The sequence below is a fragment of the Cryptomeria japonica genome, chromosome 11, assembly GCF_030272615.1.
Source record: "Cryptomeria japonica chromosome 11, Sugi_1.0, whole genome shotgun sequence".
Lineage (NCBI taxonomy): Eukaryota > Viridiplantae > Streptophyta > Pinopsida > Cupressales > Cupressaceae > Cryptomeria > Cryptomeria japonica.
In genome coordinates, this window is record NC_081415.1 from 269,036,083 (window position 1) to 269,058,754 (window position 22,672).

At 38.8% G+C, this 22,672-nt stretch overlaps 1 protein-coding gene across 1 annotated transcript in view; it reads left to right on the plus strand.

Annotated features, from left to right (window-relative positions):
* The first annotated feature begins 11,267 nt into the window (after positions 1–11,267).
* LOC131069733 (uncharacterized) overlaps positions 11,268–22,672 on the plus strand; it is a 51,812-nt gene continuing 40,407 nt past the window's right edge. The window contains exon 1 of the mRNA XM_058005267.2: positions 11,268–12,127. Coding sequence (XP_057861250.2) covers positions 11,457–12,127 — 671 coding nt within the window. The 5' untranslated portion in view covers positions 11,268–11,456. The remainder of the gene's footprint in view (positions 12,128–22,672) is intronic.

Consider the following 22,672-nt stretch of genomic DNA (forward strand, 5'->3'; position numbering starts at 1 on the left):
AGTCATATATCGGTTCGTATAACAGAGAGTTAGAACTGGTCAAGGCATAGACAACATGGAATTCAAAATGGTCATAGGCTGGGGAGAACAGTTGCTCTACCAGAAACTTGTAACGACTTTGTTGCTCTGGAATTTATAGTAGTGAAGCGATAGTAGCCATTGCATCGACTGCTCTGTTGTCAAACCTTGGTATTTGATTGAAGGTGATGTGTACAAAATATTGTTTGAAATCATCCATCATTCATTTGTATGGTAGCAACTTGTCATCCTTCGTTTGATAGTCATTGTTGATTTGATTGATGACTAGTTGTGAATCTCTATAGACTTTTAATTTTGTGATTCTCCATTCCACGACCATTTTGATGCCTATAACCAGTGCCTCATATTCAACAATGTTGTTTGTGCATGGAAACATGAGCCTATAAGATCTTGGTATGGTGTCCCTGTCAGGAGTGATGAATAGAATGCCAACACCGGAGCCATGTTGAGTATAGGATCCTTCAAAGTACAGGGTCCATTTTTTGGTGGAAATAGCAAGAACATCTCTGTCCGGAAATTCAATCTTCATTGGTTGTTTTCCCGGTAGCGGTGCTTCAGCGAGATGATCTATAATTACTTGTCCCTTGATAGCTCGTCGCTTTGTGTAGTGGATATCAAATTCACTGAGAATCATGACCCATTTAGCCAATCTGCTTGTAAGAGCTGCTTTGCTGAGCAAATATTTGAGAGGATCAATTTTTGCGACTAGCTTAATTGTGTGAGCTAGCATGTAATGCCAGAACTTTTGAGAAGCAAATATCACTGTTAGACAAGCTTTCTCAATGAATGTATAGTTGAGTTCATATCTGTTTAATGTCCTGCTGATGTAATAGATACCTCGTTCCTTGCCTTGTTGATATTCTTGTGCTAATAATGCTCCTAGTGATATATCTGTTGTTGAAATGTAGAGAATGAGTGGCTTTCCTGCTATTGGCGGTACTAGAACTAGTGGGTTCATTAGATATTGCTTGATTTGATAGAATGATTCTGTACACTTGGCTTCCCATCTGAATGGTACATTTTTATGTAGCAAATGATTGAATGGTAGACATTTATCTGCTAGTTGAAAGATGAATTGCCTAATTGACTGGAGCCGTCCTTGTAGAGATCTGAGTTGGCTAATGTTCTTTGGTGATGGCATCTCCATAATGGCTTGTACCTTTGCTGGATCCACTTCAATGCCCTTTGTTGAAACTATGTAGCTTAATAATTTGCCCGATGTAACCCCGAAGACACACTTCTTAGGGTTGAGCCTGACTTGGAATTTCTCCAATCTGTCAAAAAAAATTTCTAAGATGCTTAGATGTTCTACTCAGGTAAATGATTTAGCTAGTAAATCATCCACATAGTCCTCCATGAAGGTATGCATCATGTCATGAAAGATTATTGTCATTGCTCATTGATAAGCTACCCCAACATTCTTTAAGCCAAAAGGCATGACATTCCACTAATACATTCCCCAAGGACAGGTAAACGATGTTCTATCTTGATCCTCTGGGGCTATCTTGATTTGATTATAGCCCGAAAAACCATCTATTAGTGATAGCATTGCATGGCCTGCTATGAGGTCTACAATTATGTCGATACTGGGCAAAGGAAAGTCATCCTTTGGATAGGCTTTGTTGACATCTCTAAAATTGATACAAATTCTGATACTACCATCTAGTTTAGATACTAGTACGATGTTGGAAATCCATTCAACATAGTCGATAGGTCGAATAAATCCGACGTCTAATAGTTTCTTCAACTCAACTTTGACCATGAGTTCTACATGTGGATTCATCTTTCTCAATTTTTGCTTGACGGGCTTAGCTCCTGGAGTAATGGACAAGTGATGCATGATTAACTATGGATCAATCTTGGGCATATCTGCATATGACCAAGCAAAGTTGATTTGCTTTTCTTTGAAAAAATTGACAAACTCTGATCTTTCTTCCTCTGACAGAGATTCTACTAGATGTATGTTTTTGGCTGCTTCTGTTGTACCAATGTTGATTGATTGAGTAGGCTCAATCAATATGGGCGATTGCTCTTGATATTGTTTGGGAAGAGTGTCAAGTCACCCATCTTTAGGTGCCTTAAAAAGGTTTTCACCCTCAGATGCGTCCTTTATTTTTACTTTTTTGTGATTTATTGCTGCCATTGACTGGTTTTCAGCAGTAGATCCTTTATTTTGTTCATTTTTGTGACTGAGAAACTTGGCACTCCCCTGATTGTAGATGTCGTTACTTCGTTCATTAGTAGAGTTTGTTTCTGGGTTGATGGTACACAAGTAATGGATAATGGATTCATCATTTGGGAAAATCGGTATGTCATGATTTTCAGGTTCGTCCTAGTCTATGAGGTCAGGAAAGATAAGTGGTAAAGAGTCATTAGGTGGATCAAGTTTAGCTGCTGTAAGTGTCAAGATGGAGGTATCATCGTGGTTGGTCGGGATATTAAATAAGTTAAGGATTTCGTCGAGGTCTTCGATGGTATCATCTTCTATGTAGACTTTCTCGTAATGTCACTGCTCATTTTCCTCAGCGTCATAGATATTTTGTGGACCAAATTCAAGTAGTCTAGGTTTTGTGTCGTGTTCTTCTTGAGAGATGGGTGTATGACTGTCATTTGTAGCAATATCTTCAGTAACATTAAAACAACGACCCCATTCATAGTCATTTGAATTAGTCTCGGAGGTATTATCCCAGATTTTGGCAATGTTGTGGACGGGTATGTTGTAGGGTGAAAACAAGTATTTGATGATTGATACAAGTCTGATAGTTTTCTCTGATTCTGTGTCAGATCCTGCTTCCACTTTTTGCATTTGTTCATATATTGTCTCTCCTCGGGGAGGAATGATGTTATCAGGAGGTGATTCCTCTTTGTCGGACACGGGTTCTTGAACATGATGTACTTCGGCAGTAGATGCTTCCTTCTTTTGATTGATGGGCTTCTCCTGATGTTGCTTTCTTTCTTGATATTCTCGTTCTTTACGTATTGTCTCTGTTGATTCAAATAGTGCTTCCTACTGTGAGTCCTCCTTGTATTTCTTCTTTGCTTTCCACTGAGGTTTTTGGTATTTGCTTGGTGTCTTCCTGGGTGGTAGAGTGTGTTCATAGCCTAATCCTGTTTTGTCTTTACTGAATTGTGAAGGAGGATCTAATGGTTTTGTGATGCCTTCCTGACCCTTGCCGATAGGTTCTTTACCATTGTATCCCATTTGTTGCATGATTAAGAAGCCTTTTCCATACAGGTGTGTTGGTATAGCTACTTCCATAGTAGTTGCTCAGTCTTCTTCCTCATCCTTGTATAGCCAACTAAGGATGTCCTTTTCCTCCGATTCATGTGCTAGAGTGCCTAGTTGGACAAATTTGCCATCAAATTTGGTGATGGGTTGTGTTGCTTGATGTGTTGATGTTGTAGGTAATCCATGAGATTTAGGTGATGCTGGTAAGTTGGCCAAACACAAGGGTTCCAAAGAGTATTCTCCCATGCCTTGCTCTTTTATTTTTAGTTTCTGTTTAAAATCCATAGATAGTGGTTTAGACTTTTCTTGCTAGAGATCTGGTGTTGAGGAACTTTGTTTTTCTCTATTATATGGAACCAAGCCATCTTTGGCTGCCCCCATAGCATTACAATGTTGAAAAGGGTTATGATTTGCTGATATAGAAATCTCTTGTCCATTGTAGGGGAACTTAACACACTGGTGATAAGTAGAAGGTACTACTTGCATTTCATGTATCCAAGGTTGACCCAATAAGATATTATATGTGAGGTCTATGTCTAAGACTTGGCACATAATGTCCTTTTGTATTGGTCCTACTTGAATTGGTAACATTACTATTCCTTTGGATGATCTCTCTTCATCATCATATGCTTGGATAGTGATCTTTTTGCGTGGATCAATAGATTGCTCGGAGAAGCCTAATGCACAAATAAGTTTCAAGGTACAGATATTGAGTCCATCTCCTCCATCTATTAATACTCTTTTAACTCGATGCTTGTAGACCAAGACTTCAATGTGGAGTGGAGTATTGTGTATATTATCATGCTCATAAAAGGTAAGGTTATGAGGCCCTGTAATATGAGCCACCATGGTTTGGAATTTGTCAGCATCCAGATCTTGAGGTACATTTGTTCCCAGTAGAGCTTGTTCCAAGATGTCTTTGTGTTTTGGCGAAAGTTTTAGCAACTCCAGTATAGATATTTGAGTAGGAGTTTTGCGCAGTCGACTGACTAGATCATATTGCATTTTGGGTAGGGTGTTGGTTGTTGACGTATGCCCCTTCAAGACATATTTTTGAGCTCTGGTGGTTACGTTGATGGATTCATGTTCACACTTATCTTTGATTGTGATGACATTGACTTGATTGTCCTCAGCTGATATATGATTGATGGTGTTATTGTATATGCGAATGATACGAGCTCCACGTGTATCGTTTGAGGTTGAAGCTCCATCCTTGTTGTAGTTTGGAAGAGGATTCTTAAAGGCTCCATGGTCACCATTTGTTTTGAGACCATCGACTGTTAAATCACCTCTATCAATCATGTCTTGAACAATGTTCTTCAATCTCATGCAAGCATTTATTTGATGGCCTTTGTTGCGATGGAAATCACAAAAGTGTGAGTCATCCCACCAGGGTGGTTTGATTTATGGTTCAAAGTTATTGATTGTTGGTAAGGAGATAATTTTGTTTGCCAGGAGTTCTTTGAATGCTGACTCCAATGATTACCCTAGCAGTGTGTAAATGCATTTTGGAAATTTGTTGGTGTTACCTCGTGAGTTTGTATTAGGTATTGTTGGTGTTGGTTGTGTTGAGATGATCTTGATTGGTATTTGGTGCATAAGTGTTAGTACATTGGTTAGCACCTGTTGGATTCTTTGTAGCTTGAGGATTTCCTGATAAAGCCAACACTGGTTGCTTGGATTTCGTATCATTAGGATCGTTTCCTCCTTCGTTTCCAGTGTTTTTGTTTCGGGTCCAGAACCTAGATTTGTCTAAGTTGTTGTTGTTTTGGTTATTGTAATTAGATGAATTTGCCCCTTCTTTGAAAAATTTCAATGTTCCCTTTTTGACACATGCCTCTTCTACTTGGATGCCATTCTCAATCAATTTAGAAAAAGATGGTATGCATTGGATTTTGAGCCTGTAACTCATCTCGCTATTTAAATTGTCGATTAAATTTTTCATCTTTTCTTTTTCGTGCACATCTCGAGGATATCTCGAAACCATATGTCACCAACGTTGAATGAATACCATGAATGTTTCATTGTTTGTTTGTTTGGTATTATAGACATATAGCATAGTGATAGCATGTTGAATGTTGTAAGAATATTGAGTTATGAATTTGTTGACTAATTCATCAAATGATCTTATAGGAGGTTTGATTTTGGATAACCATTCCATTGTTTGTCCTCCCAAGCTTCCTGGGAATAACCTCATCAACTAGGTGTCATCATGGGAAAATTCAAGACTTATGGTACAAAATTCTCAAACATGATCACGAGGATCGCTTTTCCCATCATATTTGTCAAATTTGGGAACATCTAAGTTTGGGGGAAAAGGTACCATGTTTAACCGTCTCTCAAAAGGATAAGGACAAATTTCAGTCAAGGAGTACCGTACTGTTGTCCCTTGTTGCATGTCTTGCATTTGTCTTTGCAACATTTGCATTTGTTGAGTGAGAGCAATCAAAGGTGCATTTGCCTATCGAGGGAAGAGTTCTTCCCTTGCATTATTTCTAAGCTGAAATGGTGTGTATTGGGGTATGTTTTGCTTGGGAAAATTTTGTTCTGGTAGATTTTGCTCAGGTATGTTTTGTTCAGGGTCACGTGCTTCCTCCTCTCTTTATCGTTCTTGATAATCATAATGTTGAGACCTTATTCTAAATATGTTAGTATCGAAGTCTTCAAGGAGTTTAACTCCTTTGCTTGTGAGCATGAGTAGATATTTTTCTTTGTCATTTTCCATGAGTCTTTCCACAAGTTTTTGGAATGAAACATTTTCTTGACACTCTTGGAGGAGTTCCTCATAAATATTGAGGTCTTCTAGATTTGGACACTCGAAAGGATTTGATAATCTTCAATCCATGCTGGACTTTGGTTGCATTTCGCTTTGTTTGTTTCGTTGAGAGTGAGTAACAATGGGCATCTAGTAGAAACTTTATGTGACAAAGAGAACGAACTCTTCTTCGATGTTTTGCTCAGGGGTTGGTGGTTCAAATTGAGGTATATCGTAAGTGATGCACACTTCAGGAAACAAAGTTAGGTTGAATTTTCTTCCTTGATTCAGGTGTTGACTGAATACTGATTTTTGACAGAATGCTCTACTCCTTAATGGTTCATTGTCAAATTTGTTTGTTTTATCTTGAAGATACAAGCACATATGACAGAGGAATGTTCGATGAGATTTGAAGAGTTGGCGATTGATGTATACAAATTTATTCCGTTTGACAAGTTTCAGAGAACTGGGTTGTTGTTTCCTTAACTTAGTGTTATGATAAATACTCTTTCTTCTCAGAATATGAGGATTAGTCATGCATAAGTGATCAATTGTTTCCTTTGATTTGTTTTGGATTGAAGATACATTGTTTGGAAACTTAAGTTTTTATTTATCAAATGAAGGTTTAGATGCCCCCTCATGACAAAGCGTGTCAAATGATATGGAATAAGAGCTTTCCCGATATGGAAACTCGATTTGACAACTTGGAGTTTAAAACAAGTATGTTTTTGGATAAAAATCCATTTGATTGAAGGACCTTTTGATACATGTGATGATGTTTCCTGATTTTGATAGGAGAGATGTGTTTTACCTTGCGACTAGTTTTCAGATTTTGACAACTTTGTTTTACGGAAAACTTGCTTTGGGAATAGTTTTCGATACTCTGTTTTGATTCTCTATTTGATGAAGTTCAAGTTGAGGAAAGAAAGCTTCTTAAATTGTTTTCATATTTTTCAAAAATAGCCTTTATTTTGCCCCCTTGTTTTCTTAGTTTATGCTATGCGCTAAGATAGAAACCCAATGCGCTACTGAATTTCCTCAACACGCTATAGAAAAGACTCCATGTGCTAAGATGCCCTTTGTGACGTGCTAACTGGTTGTTTTGAATTTCTTTTGGTCTAAAAGGTTATGTGCTAATACGGGTTGCCAATGCGCTAACTGCTGGTCTCTATGCGCTAATTCCTGATCCCCACGTGCTAAGTTGTTGCTTCAACGCGCCAGAATGTTTTCAAAAAATGCTAAGTTTAAATTGCTAGTGTTGGATTTTGATGACGCGTTAAAGTTCAGAATGAATGTGCTAAAGTGAAGTTCAAGTGCGTTAAAGGATGGTTTCTATGCGCTAAGAAGTTGTTCTTACGCACTAGACTGCCCTGATAGTTTGACTTGGTGGTTTTTCTGCAATTTTTGGAACTTTGTTTTCAATGATGATGGATGATTTTCTGAAGTAATAAATGAAAGCATGACACAAAAGAAGCAACCATTTTGCTTAGTCTAAACAATGAGTGTATGTTCTACGAGGATGTGTTCAAATCCCCAATGTTTTAATAGGTTTAGATACAACAACATATAATTTAGTTAGACTCTTTATTCAAAGGTCATAAGTAATATCATAGCCCACTAGTCTCGATACTCCGTCAGCTCAAACAACCTTGTCACCCCCTAGGGGGTACCCATTTTTTGCCTTTTGCCAGAAATTAACCCAAAGTGAATTGCTTCACAATTGAGTAGTTATCTTGGGAGATATATGGTGAGCGATCTTGGGGGTGGATTCTTCCCCACCCTTGCACTATGATATTACAAATGTTTGGATACTGACTCGGCTCAAAATTTCTATGCTAAAGTTCGTAATCAAGCTTCCTATTCGACTGTCAGTGATAAAATCCCTTAGGAGGCTTCCCGACCTTTAGAACAAAGGCTTTATGTATCTCAAGGATATTGGGGGAAGGATAATCGCTCCGCGCAACCGTTGAAAAGGACTTTCGTCACTTTCCACTTTTGATTATAGTGAGTCGGAACACTTGGCGTCAAAGCCATTTCCCACTTAGGTCGTTCCCTTCACACTGGCCAAACAATGACTTTAAGAGTTTTTCAACCCCTCGGGAAGGCAGGCCTGCTAAAGGATTTAATGCAATAAACACTGAAAGCGTAAGAGTGGTCTAGCTTTTTGATCACCCAGTTAAGGGGAGAGCATATTCCTTCCACTTTCGCAACAAAGCAAACAAGTGTTCTTTTTAACTTTTTATTGCAATGATTTGGTAAAATCTATATGGAGATGTTGCTCCACAAAAATATGGTGTTCTTTTTATCATTTTAAAGCAATGATTATCTGATCTAGTAAAGGAACTTGGTCAACCAAACAAAACTCCGATTTGGCGTCAACAAAATAAAATCGGCAAAAAGGGAAGAACTTCCCTCTTTAACTTTGAACGAATTTGGACAAATGAAGTTCTTTTACCTTGAAATTTTTTTAAAAGTCGATCCTTTTATGCACCAAAGGATGGTGAGGTTCTTTTTAAAGCTCTTTGTTTGCAAAAATAGAAAGATTGTCTTGTTCTTTTTAGAGCCCAAAATGAAAAATTTTCTCCTAAGAAAGCAAGAAAGATGTTTTTGCTGTTCTTTTTATTTGCCCAAAATAAAGATGAGTTCAATTTTATCCAAACAAGAATTAAAAGACTTTAAATTTTTAACTAACTTAGCTAAGTTAGTAAAAAAAATCAAACTATTGTAACTCTTAAATAAAAAATGAGATCCACCTTGCGAGAAATTGTCAGAAATCTTGCAAAATATCAATCAAAACAGTTAGAAAAACCTTGGCTTTTGAGGACTTCTACAAGTCTAAATTTAATCTCTGTTACAATTTAATTTTTGCCTTCTGTCTGTGATGTGCTACAGAAAAGACTGTATGTGCTACAGGATAACTGGGATGTGCTCTCGGATAGACCCAATGCACTGAGATGTTTACCGAATGCATTGCTATGTTAAGATATCGCGCCGAGACCTACAAGAAAAATGTTAAAAACTGTATGCGCTAAGGGATGGTTTGTATGTGCTAGGAAATGAGTCCCACATGCCAAACAGTAGGACGGATGCGCTGGAATGTTAGCCAGATGTGCTAAGGGATGTTCCCCCACACGCTGATTCCTGTTTCCCGTGTACCTGCAAAAGTGGTTAGATTCAAAAACCGATTTGATTAATGGGGTTGAGCCCCATGGTGGGTGCCAGAAATGTGTGCGGGAAAAGCGGGGCGATGAAACTCAAAATGTGAAAATGATGTTCAAAGGGCTTGTCCACACACACCCACATGACTTCTTGGTGCAAGTTATGGAGTCATGAGGAATGACTCAACTTCCCAAGGTAGGTTCCATGGTTCTCTATCTCACAAGGTCCCTCAAGCCAATGCCTTTGCTCTCATATCACTGAACAAAGTGACTTAGGGATGACGATTGCAAGAACGAGGGATGCTTTAGATTGATTTTAACATGAATGCATCCTATTTATGCATGATTCTACAAATGAGCTAAACTAGATTATAAGATGACAAGGTTAGTAGCAATACTATCCTAACATGATATACTAGTTATATGATTTAAACTAATGATAATAGAAATGCTCTAAAATGCTTATTACATCAATTCCTATTACAAAGAGAGGCTAGATGTATTGATAAAATTGAGCATAAATGAGATACTAAAAGCTTGGATCCTTTAAATGGAGGAATGAGGGCTCTATTTATAGAAGAAACAAGGCAATGGATGGTCTGGATTGAAGGATCTAATCAAGGGTCAGGATTGAAAGTTATCAATCCATGTTTACAATTTCCACCAATGAAATGGTGACAATTGTCAACATAAGACTACTTGAGAGGAGAGGAAGGAAACATTAAATGCTTGAGAAGACCTCATGGTTACCTTAGAAGGTAAGGGTTAAAGTTAGGTTAAGGTTATCCATTGGATAAAGCTTTTACCCAAAGGATAAACTCTTGTGCAAAGGTTAAAGGGATAACCATGGTCAAAGCAATAAATGCTTGATGAGATCCCTGGGTTAGAAGAGGGTTGGGTTAGGCAAAAAGTCTCTAACTATGCCACTAAGGGTTAGTTAACCATTAATGGTTTGAAGACTCTGGGGACAAATTTGTAAGAGTCCTTCCAAATTTGGGGGTATTCAACAAGTTAGCTTGTTGAAGGCATAAAGACTTTAATGCCTGTTGAAGACTTTACTCCAAATTTGAGAAGTGACCTCCTCAAGTTTAGGGAAAGGGGATAATTGATGGGTTTAGGCTTAATTGATTAGGATTAGATAGGTTCTAGAAGAATTTAGGAAGGGGGTTAGGAGGCAAGTGGGAGATGTAGGATTTTGCAAGTGGGTGGGGAAAATAGAATTTAATTAAAATAAATTAATTTATTTCAATTGTGGTTACAACTTGCATTTGTAGGATTTTGCAAGTGGGGGGATTTATATAAATTAGATTTATTTAATAGGGGTGAACTATTTAATTAAATGTAAATTTGATTAAAAAGTAGAGAGAAGGGATTTAATCAAATAAAATGATTTATTCAATTAAATGATATAAAAGAGCTCAAGTGAATTTAAATAAATAAATTGAATAATTTATTTAATTAAATAGAAGAATGTGGGTGATTTAATTAAATTAGATTTAACTAAATAGAAAAATGAGAATAAAATGAACATTAAATATTCATTTAGGAATATGGTCATTTTTATACGTCTACAGGTAATATTGTTCATGGAATTTTAGATGTAGTTCAAGAATATACAAAGCTTTGTGTTGAGAAAGTCTCACTTACTAACTTTCACATTTCTCTTTTTGATCATAGAATAATTTATATTTCTGTCAATATATATTTTCCCTAAACTATCAATGGTTTTGTATAATTTCTTAATACTACAATTACATAATCTTACGATGATGACAATGTCTAAGACTATAATGCTATAAGTTCATTCTCACCATCCATCAACATATATGACCAAAATGACCATTATTTATCACATGAAAAAAAAAAGAAAAAAAAAAAAAGAAGAAATAAATTGATAATTTTTTTTAATTAATATGAAATAAGATCACTTCCATTTACATACCCTACTTAAAAAATAAAAAATAAAAACTGAAAATAACACTATAATAAATATAAAACACTAACCTTCCCTCCGAGACCATCCCAAAAAAACCTTACTACCTATTGTTAAATAACGTATAATTTCTTTTTATGTTGTAGAATCGAAATATATTGTTGCTACAACTTTCAGCCTTTTAAACCTATATCGTGGCACCCTTGCCATTAGCCCCCACCTCTCCCGTGACCATGGCCGTATGGTTCTTTTACGAATTTGTTTTACATTTATTCGTCACTGTGAGAGAGGTTTATGCAGGGTCCAAGGCTCTGTAAATGACAGTCTACTCCAAAAAGTTAAATGGGTATTGCCAAATTGGCTCTTTTGCTCGCCAAAAATAACAGTAATCATCTGCTGAAGTCTATAGCAGCACCCTCTTATGGATATCTCACAAGAACAATTGCAACAAATGCTGCAGAAGAAAACCCACCTAATAATATACAGGAGGAAGGCTTAGGTGCCCGTTTGAGCTTTGTAGTACAGGCGTTGGAAAACATACAGAAGCAAAAAACAGATAAACTAGCTTCCCATGAGAAGCTCAGGGCATGGAGAGAACGACACACAGGCATCCTTAGTAGTAGTGACAGTACTAGTAATAATACGAGTATCGAGGGTTCCGTTGAAGGCCGTGTTCAAATTGAAAAAGATTTAACTGCAGCAGGTCAAGGCTTCGATAACCAGTTGATTGTTCCAGCTTCTTCTGGCGAAATAGTTCACCCTTGGCCAGAGTGGATTGACCTAATAGAGCGCCTTGCTAAGCAGAGATATTTTGATAAGACAAGATTCAGAAAGGAGGATGAGGATTATGATATTTTGGAGAATCTCTCTGCTGGGGAATGCAGTAGCAGTGTTAGTCATAAGGATGACGAAAATTTGGCTGCTCTTAATGGGGATTTTGATGTTTTTAAGGATATCAATTCTGTTCGGAAAGCTTTCCTTGATTTTGGCCGCGATCGATATGACATTCTTAGGTATTACTCGGACTCATTCTGATAAAATGTGTTTTTTAAAAGGTGAATTGTAACATTCACTCTGCTACTAATTAATATTGTGTCAAATTTTGCTTGGGACTTGCACCCAACCTCATCAAAAATTTGGCCCACCTTAACTAGGCTGGGTTGCTTTACCATAGGCAGTAAGCAGGACACGGCAGCGCTTGAACCTGGGTTATTTTTATGACTGTCATTCTGCACTGTTGCTAGATAATAACCAGTGTATCCTGGGGATGTGTCCTTGGGTTTTACAGGTGATCCGCTGAACAGGAAGTCCCGGGGACGGTGACATGAAAATTCCCCTCCGCTGTCCCTAATGCCCGACCATCTCCACATTTTTAGTGCTTGGTAAAATTTCTACATTTCTAGTTCTTGAAAAATGATCTCCAAGACCAAATCATAGTGATATAGTTCAATTTATAGTCCATTGGTCTTCTGATACTCGTATGGGATATCTTTTCCATTTTGCATTAGAATCCCTATAATACCATCAATTCATACTTACATACAGCAATTCATATCTGAGAAGATTACTGGAATTGTCTTAGCTGGCACCCACTCCCACACAAAAAATACTTTGGAATTTTATAGCGTCAATTTCACAGCGGAACCATTGATAAGTTAGTCTGGGGCAAGAAATTAGTTCTTCGGAAAAAAATGAAAATTATTGGAAACATTTTAGTCAGGTTGGAATTTTCTGGTTAGTAGAACAAGCAGAAAACAGATTTGCACAGCAGGAATGTTTCCCTCTACGTATTTGTAGGAGAAAAAAAAGATAAAAAAAAATGATTTATCATTTATTTACGTGGCTGTTGAATTTTGTTATTAAATGCTTGCTTTTGTATGTGGAATGCTTCTGGGAAAATAATTACTAGGAATGTTTTCATCTTATGGAAACGGTTCTGGCTGTTAAATGCAGATTTAGGGACATTTCTATAAAATATCTATTTCTATTGGAACCCTTCTACTTAAATTCAGGAACCGTGCCAAACTTGCACCCAAGCTATACTGCAAAATCTTAAAAGTTTCATTTGGTGAGAAACCTTCTTTATACTTGGTCTTTTCCCTTCCTTTGCGAAGACCTAATAGGATGGACTGTTTTTGAGAAAAGTCCTCAATTTTTTGTAGTAGATGGCAAGTCTCAGAAATGAAACTCGCATTTCTAAAACATTCTTCAGTGCGTGCTCTTCCAACATGGGTTTAATAGAGAATGCTATATTTGCCGAAGACATTGTTAACAACATGAATGTGGCAAGCGCATTGTTGAGGAGTTGGTTTAAATTTGTACTGCCTATATTAGTTGCGTCATCATCTTTAAAGTCTGAAAATCGTATAATACTTTAATGTGTCACCTCGTTGGGCGATAGGTATATTGCTGTGTGGATTTGCTTGGTTGCTTCTACGCAATGCATAACCTAAGAGTGCCACGCTTTTACTTGACAAATAACATCTGTGATTTGGACGTGAATCTCCGGAGTGTTTTTTATAGCTGCACATCAATTTATTTCAATTTCTGTACCTATATTTTATAATGTGCTCTTGGAGCTGTTTTACAAATGAACAGCATGCTTGATTTTTTTCCCTTGGTAACAATCATGGCTCTTGAGAATGTTTAAACGAATATATTGAGAAATATCGAAAAATCTAGTTTTTGAGCTTTAGCCTCCTCTAGATGATGAGATTTCTTAGGATTAATCTTGGGTTTTCTTTGTCATAGGTGCAATAAAATTTGTGTTTATGGTACTTAATTTGTCTTTGTGTGGTTATAGATCCTTAACTGTCACATGACATATTGTATCATCATGGGTTATGTAAAGTGGTGAAAAATTAGGTTTTCCACCACAAGAAGGATGAAAACCACTAATTTTTGCTTTGGGACCAATTACATTTAAAAGAGGGTTTGAATCCAATAGATTTAGTCACAAACCAGCAAGGACAAGGGCTGAAAATATTGATTGGATTCAAAGTGTGAATTGGTTTACCCTTTTTTGTGAGTTGAATTGCTGAAATTAGGGTAAAGTGCTGAACATGAGAATAAAACACAGAAACAGTGAGCTACAATTATCGGATTGAGGCACACACCTAGATCTGAGAAACATAAGCAGACTCGGATTTGATCCCTGAAGGAGCTCCTGATTTTTCGGGACTGTGGCGAAATTAGCCTTGGCCCTCCGAACTTTTCGCACACCAAAGGGGGATTGATCTGTCACTGTTAATAATGCTTGTTTTGAAGATCGCAACTTTGTACCTGTTTCCTGCACAAAAAGAAGGGGAAATAGGTTGGGAATAGGGGTTTGCCTAAGTCAAACCCTGGTTGAGGAAATCAACTTTGAATGAAATGTTGCAAATACTGAAATAAATAATGAAAAGATATACCTCAGATCTGCAATGACTGATATTGATGCCTTTCTTCTTGAATGTAATCACATATGATGTATGAAATGGAATGGATATGAAAAACCCTGATCACACACACATATGCTTGCATATGATTGATGCAATGTTGCTCCCTAATTGATGAATGAAGAATGCAACCTTGAAGACCTCTAGAAATGCTTGATGATGAATACTTGAATGCTTGAATGCCTTGTGATTATAATTTCGCCCTTCTATCTTCCTTGTATCTCTATCTATCTTCTCAAAATGAGGGGAAAGCATCCTTATATACTTGCCCGTCGAAAAACATGATAATTTTCTGACATAGGCCGACATGGGGCTAGGTTTCCCGCTCAAATTTGGAAATGCTCAAGGGGTTCAAAGGGGGGCCCAAATAGGGAGGACCAAGGTGTGGCACCATGGTCCCAATGAGGACCAAGGTGACACGCCCTGGTCCCACCCCATTTTAGGGCTGGAATTAAGGGGCCACGTGATGTATAAAGTGAAAATAAGGCCATATTTGCATGATGTAAGCATAATTAGGTCTTAATTAAGCATTGGGGTACAAACACTAAGGTGAGGGCTCCAAATGTGAACCAAATTGTAAGGGAGTACAATTTAGGATGCTACAAGTTAAAACTTAATCTGTTGCATTGCCAACATTTGGTGCTCTTTGCAAGTGTGAATTCCTAGTGTGCATATTTTAATATCCATGACCAATAAGCCTATAGACAAAGTGAGAAAATAAGTAATGCTTATTTGTCCGCATAGCCTAGACTGTGAATGCCAAAGCAAGAGTGAGTAGTATCATGACTCTATCATCATGTACACTAGTTACAGTTGAAGCTAATAAAACATGACGACCCTGGTAGCTCAAATGAGTTGGAACAATATAGTAATCAGTAGTTACCCTAGTCTATCCATGATATGCAGGGCACCTAAATAGAAACTAAACCTATGGATGGTGGAATGATTAAGAGAGAAAATAAAAGACTAAACACATTATTTGACAACAATCTGTGAGAGGAATAGCACAAGATTCCATTTTAGGTGTCACTAGTGACTTAAGCGGGAAAAAATGAACAAAATACTTGATACAGATACATAAACAAACCAGAGTAAAAAAGGAGATTTATTTATTTTGGCTATGACCACTGCATTATGCTCTTGAAAGTAGGAATAAGCAGCTATTATATTTTATAAAAACATGGGTAGATTTTAAGTTTTAAACCCACAAGGAGGCTGGCATAATAACGTAAAGTTATTCTATCACAATTTATCTGTGTGGATTCTAGATCCTACAATCCATTAGAGAACTTATATTTGTAATTGCAATTGGTGCCTATATGATACCTGTTTGAGGATGCCCTAAAACAGGTAGGCTAGGTAGTAGCTCATGACAGCCTATACTCTTATTTCATTTCTCTAGAGAGTTTCACATTGCGTTGCATGCCTTAATAAAACCTAACTACTAATATATACTTAATGATTTCTGTTTAGCAGTTTGTGCTGCTACGTGCCTCCTCCCCTTCTTGGTGAAAATTTTTGTGCCTCTCCAAGATTCACAAAACATTTTGTTTTGTACGTGTTCACTTTCTTTATAGAGTTGCAAGTTGGCTCATAAAATTTTACAATTTCTCACATTTCTCTACTCTACTTTTCAGCTAGTCAAGATTAATTTCTCTTGGGTCGATCAAATCAGTAATTTACTTTGCTTTTGCTTACATGATTCTACCTTTATTCATCTAGGCACGATTAATTCAGATGGATATGTTAGAAACAATGTACCATTGAGAGGGGGGTGAATCAGTGGTTTCCAAACTTTTCCTTTTAACTATCCTATGTGAGTATACCGGTTATCAGATCTAACAAAAAGCTAACTTACTGGTTAGAAGGGAGATTGACACAAATGCAATCACGCATGAAAGGGACATCACATAACACCAACATATACGAGGAAAACCCAAGATGGGAAAAACCTCGGTGAGAAATGTTGCTGGAGTCTACTGCTCCAATCCAGCCTCACAATGAATCTCTAATTACAATGTTTAGGGCACCAACCCAACGAGCACCAACCCTGATTTAGGGCACCAACCCAAGCAGCACCAACTCCTGATTTAGGGCACCAACCCAAGTAGCTACAACCCCTGCACTGAGCTCCAAATCAGTGGTCTACTATGAGAATATTCAAATGCAAAAGTAATAGTCTTGTTACAAATGAATTTTGTAACTCTTCTACAAATCTCTCTACTGGATCTTCTATCCAGTTCACTACCGGTTCTTTGCTCAACCTCTCACTGCTGCAACCTTACTCTCTATTGCATCTACACCGGTTCAGTTTCTTCTTCTTCTTTGCCGGTTCTCTCTCTGCTGGTTCTCTCTCTGCTGGTTCTCTCCCTACTAGTTCTGCACTCTGCCGGTTTTGCTCTCTGCCGGTTCTCTCTTCGCTCAACTACTCTGCTGCTCTCCACCGGTACTATCTTCTGCCGGTTCTCTCTTCGCTCAACTACTCTGCTTCTCTCCACCGGTACTATCTTTTGTCGGTTCTCTGCTTGCCTTCTCTGCAATCTTCTGCAATTCTTCTTCGTCAATTTGGTCACTGCCGGTTTACTCCTCTGTCAGACTCAATGGCTTACTGCCGATAGCTTCACGGTTACCGGTTGAACACTTCAACCCTGTTCTTCCTCACACTCAGTCTCTTCTTCTTCTTCTTGATGAGCACTTGACTGTTTTCTTCTCACATGCAGCAACACTCTCCCATTCAGCGGCACCCTTCTCTGATTTTGGCTTGCATATTTATAACTTGGTTTTCCTGCCAAAAGCCAATTCAAATTCCAGGCGGTTAGGGTTTCCTCATCGACCTCAAGGCAAACCAAATCCAATCAGATCTCATGAGATCTGATCACCTTGATTGATGAATTGTAACTCATCAATCAATCCCGCCATTGTTGTGCATTCCTGATCACGCCTTCTATTTTTAGCAATCTGCTTTTAACTTGTGGGCAGATATCTTGGTCGATCACCAAGAATGGCTTTGTGGTTTCCTTCACTTGCCTCAATTTGCTCAATCAGTCTGAGCTGGATCTCTGTTGTCCTCCTGGCCTCAACTCACAAACCTCTGCTATGCATCCCGTGAATCTCGCAGTCAACATAAATGTCGACCTGTCACCATCTACCTCACCACTTGACACTTCACCGACTCAACATGCCAACTTGTGCATGATGCCACTTCACCTCCACGTGGCCTCTGTGTCGGCATCCACCTTTGCAGGATCATCTGTGTCGATATGGATGGGATCACCGACCAACTCCATTACCGGGTTCATCTACCGGCTTACTAACCCTTCCTGTTAAACCCTTAACTGGTCTGTCATCAACCTTGCACCTCTCTTCTCTTCCGGTGGAACACACAACTGGTCAGCACATTTGCTAACCTACCTTATGCACATCTTCATCAGATGGGAGTCTTCTGCATCTGCACCTTGTTGCATTACTGGTGGACATACTTACCGGTAAAACCCTTGATGACACCATGTCATCAACCTTCAACTATTTCCATCTAAGACATTTGCAAGCCGGTTGCCCTCTCTATCTACAGTTGCTCAGTCTTGCCTTCTTCATCATCACATCGGATATCATCTCAACCGGTTTGTCAAAGTGACAAACCCATCACTCTTCATTTATCTCGACAACTCATCATGCCTTCTCTGTCGATCCAGTGCATATCCTTGATTTCATGCACTCGAGTCATCCTTTTGTTATTCACCAGTAGATCCGGTGTGAGCCTTCAAACACCTGCCCTTACCACTTTTGTTTTATATCACGGAACTATGATGCACACTTTGCATAATAGGAGATAAGCACCACTTACCGGCGGCAGTGGATCCTTGTCATCTACATCCTGTAGTGCACTCATGTGGCTTCCTTGCTTGTGCAACATATTTTCATACAGGCACATGTGATCCGGTTGGGGCACACTCACTGTTAGTCATCTCTTCACATGGTGACTGCATCTTTATTTGGTGGGAGTCCTGCTGTTCTGCATCCACACAGTGTACCGGTGACCTGTACATCCTTCTCCTCCTGTGTTGATGTGATTTAGGTAACATTCCGCCTCTTCATCATAAACAACAGCTCAACATCCTGCTCACCTTGCTTGTACACCGGTCCTAAACTTGCTGGTTTGTAACCACTCACTTGGCTGATTTATCTTCTCCATGTCAACACATGCTCACTGGTTAGCAACTATACATTGTCAACACATCACTTACCAGTTGACATACTCTCTTTACTGGTGATAGACTATGCTGGTAACTTGTCAATTTCTTTAACACAAGTCAAACACTAACTTGTGTACCGGTGACTCCAGTGGACATTGTACTGAATGACATTCTCTCTGGTATGCAACAATGACAGTGCTGCACATACATCTCTTATACCGGTAGCCTGCCTATACCGGTTGATATCAATGACAACACAATGCCAACAATCTCCCCCTTTGGCATTGATGTCAACACATGTAGTATCCGGTATACTATATAATCTCTCTTCCCCTTTGTATAATCCATTGGTTCTCACACATGTAGTATGCGGTATACTACATAATCTTTCTCCCCTTTTGACAACAATGGCAAAGGGCACTGTTAGGGTTTCACTCCTCCTTGTATCTACCGGGCACTGATATAAATCTTTCTCCCCTTTTTCTTTATCGGATACATCTCCTCCTTTGATAGCAATTGGTACAACTTTTCAAGTTACAACACTTGAGATGGAGGGCATAACCATCAACAGACAACAATTGAGCATACTAATCTGATACCAATTGTTGAAGCACTCAATTGCAGAAGGATGTGTTAGTGACTACTACTTACCTGCTGGTTAGACTGCCTCACTTCCTGTTTGATCCCAAATTTCTTTAGAATCAAGTGTGATTGTACTATGAATACAACCAACCAAAAGAAAAGTAGATACTCGTAATCATGAAATTCTCCTGGGTATTCCTATAGCAATTTCCATCATCTGCAGTTTAGGCAGTCAGTACCATCACAAGTTCAAGTATGCCGACTCTGCTTCATAAGCACTTGAACTCCCCCTAAGTCATACATCTTAGGTCCTCAATTCCTGTCAGGTCCAATACCGGGGCTCCAATCATCTTCGTGTACCGGTTGAGCTGTGCAAATGTGATCATTTGATGATCTTTCAACTCCATTATATCCACCATAGCCTATGACATGATCTTGGATGTACACAATGCCATACAATATCATTATCATGCCATAAATCAAACCGATTAGCCCAAAAACATGCATGCATGCCTGCATGATCAACAACTGGGCCAATCATATGTCATTCAAGTCTTTTCCAATACCACTCGAGACATAACTTCCTCATTTTATGCTACCGGGGCTAATGCAATGATCTCTAACCTCATTGTCTTATGTAACTTGCAAGTACCTGTTAGTATTCATACTGGTAACATCCTGTACATACCGGTTTCCTGTACCGGTCCATCATCACTATCGGAGCACCTTCCTGTAACTCCTGACATTTTGTGTCACTTTGCATCTGATTCCAATTGTTAATCTCCATCTATCAACACATGCAGTAGTTATCCATCTTTCATTTGTAGGTTTGTAGCCAAGGCAACCTCTACACACTTATCTTCTCATATCCATCCTTCATACCGACAACAGCTTGTTCTTCCATGTGTCCTTCACTGAGGGGGTGAATGATAAGTTCAGTGTACTACTCCCCCTAAGGTACTGCATCTCCTTTAAGCCTTAGAAGATATCACTTGTGCATTGAATGCACAGTGCCGGTCCATGGTTGCATCCTCTTGCTTCTTCCTCCATACCTGCTTGGTCTCATTCTTCTTCCCATTTTCAGTCTTGGGAGTAGGTTTTACCTTCTTCTATAGATTGGTCCTTGCTCTACCGGATTCTTCCACATGACTGGGAGCAGTGCTATAGTATCACATAGCCACCATCCCAAACTCATGATTGTGGAACCTTCTCACATACCGGTTTGACCATCTTCTTCTGGTCATATTGTTGCAATTGGCAACCGAAACCAATGGACCTCTTAATCTTGCAGGGACATTTCTCCTTTGGTTCCATGCAGGTCTCTGACTTCCATATGCTTTGTATCCATTTCTATGTTGAGCATAGCTGCTATATCGGCTTCCGTGTGACTGCAAGTCCTTCTTCTTGCATTCATAACTTCTATGGCCTGATCTATTGCAGTTATAACAAATACTATTTGCATAACCGGGAGAAGGGATATGCATGTATCTACTCCTTGACACATTTTCTCATTTGCATGAAATCTATGAGATCCTAGATTATTCCCTTTAGATCCCTTTCTACATTCTTTTGCCCTATGGCCATGACCATTACATGCAAAGCAATAACTAGGGAAGGAAGATTTATAACTTACAAACTTATTTTGCCATGCATGGGGAGATCTTACTAGTTTAGTATCTCCATTTCTGCTTCTCCGGGAATGGATCCTAGGTTGTCCAGGCTCTGCAACTCTTCCATCTGTTCTCTTCTTTTCCCACACTTGCTTTGTCTTGTGGGCGGTAGCATTTCCTTGTCCTCTACCGGTAGGGGGTCTTCTTTGCTGTCTTCTTATGTTCCTGCTTCCAGTGAAGCTATCTTCTCCCATCTTCCCTTTTCCTTTGGGATCTGCATTGTTCCTCCTTGCAACACCGCTCTTCATCCCTGTCTGCATGCCTTCACTAGATGTGTTTAGATCAACCTTCTTCCGGGGAGCATTTCTAACCGTGTAGGTTTGTCCGTTGTTGTCTCCATTTGAGGAGGCAAACTGAATGTCATTGTGGGGGACATTCTTGTTGGTGGAGTATTCACTGACACCACTTCCTAATCCTTCAGTGTCCTTGGCATGCTTTTTTTTTTCAACATTTTGTCCAAGGCATCACTGCTGCCATCAAATCGGATTCTCACCTTGAGGTCATCTTGACATTTCTCAAGGTCATTTTGGAGAATCTCCATTTCTTCAAGCAGCTTCTGATATTCTTTATCTTTTACTTCTAGCTCAGATGTTAGATCTTTGCACCGACACACTTTGTTGTCTTCTTCTTGAGTCTTCAACTCTGAGATACATTTCTCAGATTCTTCAAGGCATTTTATCAACCAGTTCTACTCCACTACAGCAGCATTCTTGAATAACTTGTATTCATTTCTCACTCTACTAAGCTCTTCAAGAGCATTTACAAGTTCACCTTCAAGATCAACTTCTGCTTCATCTTCTTCTTCACCTTCACTATCACTACTAAACACATCTTGCTGGTAGGAGTGATCTGCATGATCATTCTCAGATGTGTGCCTCTCATCTTTTGATTCTTGAGCCATGAAGAGGTGGGTTCCTTCTTCATCATTGCTGTAGCTGCAAGCAGATCTGCTTTCATCATTTGTAGATACATGAGATGCATTTCTCATTCTATCTTCACAAGCCGGTTTTGCAGTAGTAGGCTCATTTCCATAGAGCTTCTTCAGTTTGTCCCATAAGCTTTTTGCCGATCTGCATCTGTCCACCTGAGAGGAGATATCATCTGATAACCCACAAAGTATTGCCTTCATTGCTGCATCATTGCACTGGTTTCTTCTTTCTGCATCAGAATTGGTGGGAAGACTGACTTTACTAGGGCAACCATTTACAACAGACATTCACACATCAAACCCTAGGGAGGACAAGTAGACTTCCATTCTGCAACTCCAAATGGAATAGTTTGAGCCATCAAATACTGGAGCAGGGATTGATACTAAACAGACCATTGTGTCCTTAAGCTAGAATCTACCCAAGTTAGAGAAAGCTTATCACCCGGGAACCTAGGGCTCTAATACCAATTGTTAGACACAATGTACCACTGAGAGGGGGGTGAATCAGTGGTTTCCAAACTTTTCCTTTTAACTATCCTATGTGAGTATACCTGTTATCAGATCTAATAGAAAGCTAACTTACCGGTTAGAAGGGAGATTGACACAAATGCAATCACACATGAAACGGACATCACATAACACCACCATATACGAGGAAAACCCAAGATGGGAAAAACCTCGGTGAGAAATGTTGCTGGAGTCTACTGTTCCAATCCAGCCTCACAATGAATCTCTGATTACAATGTTT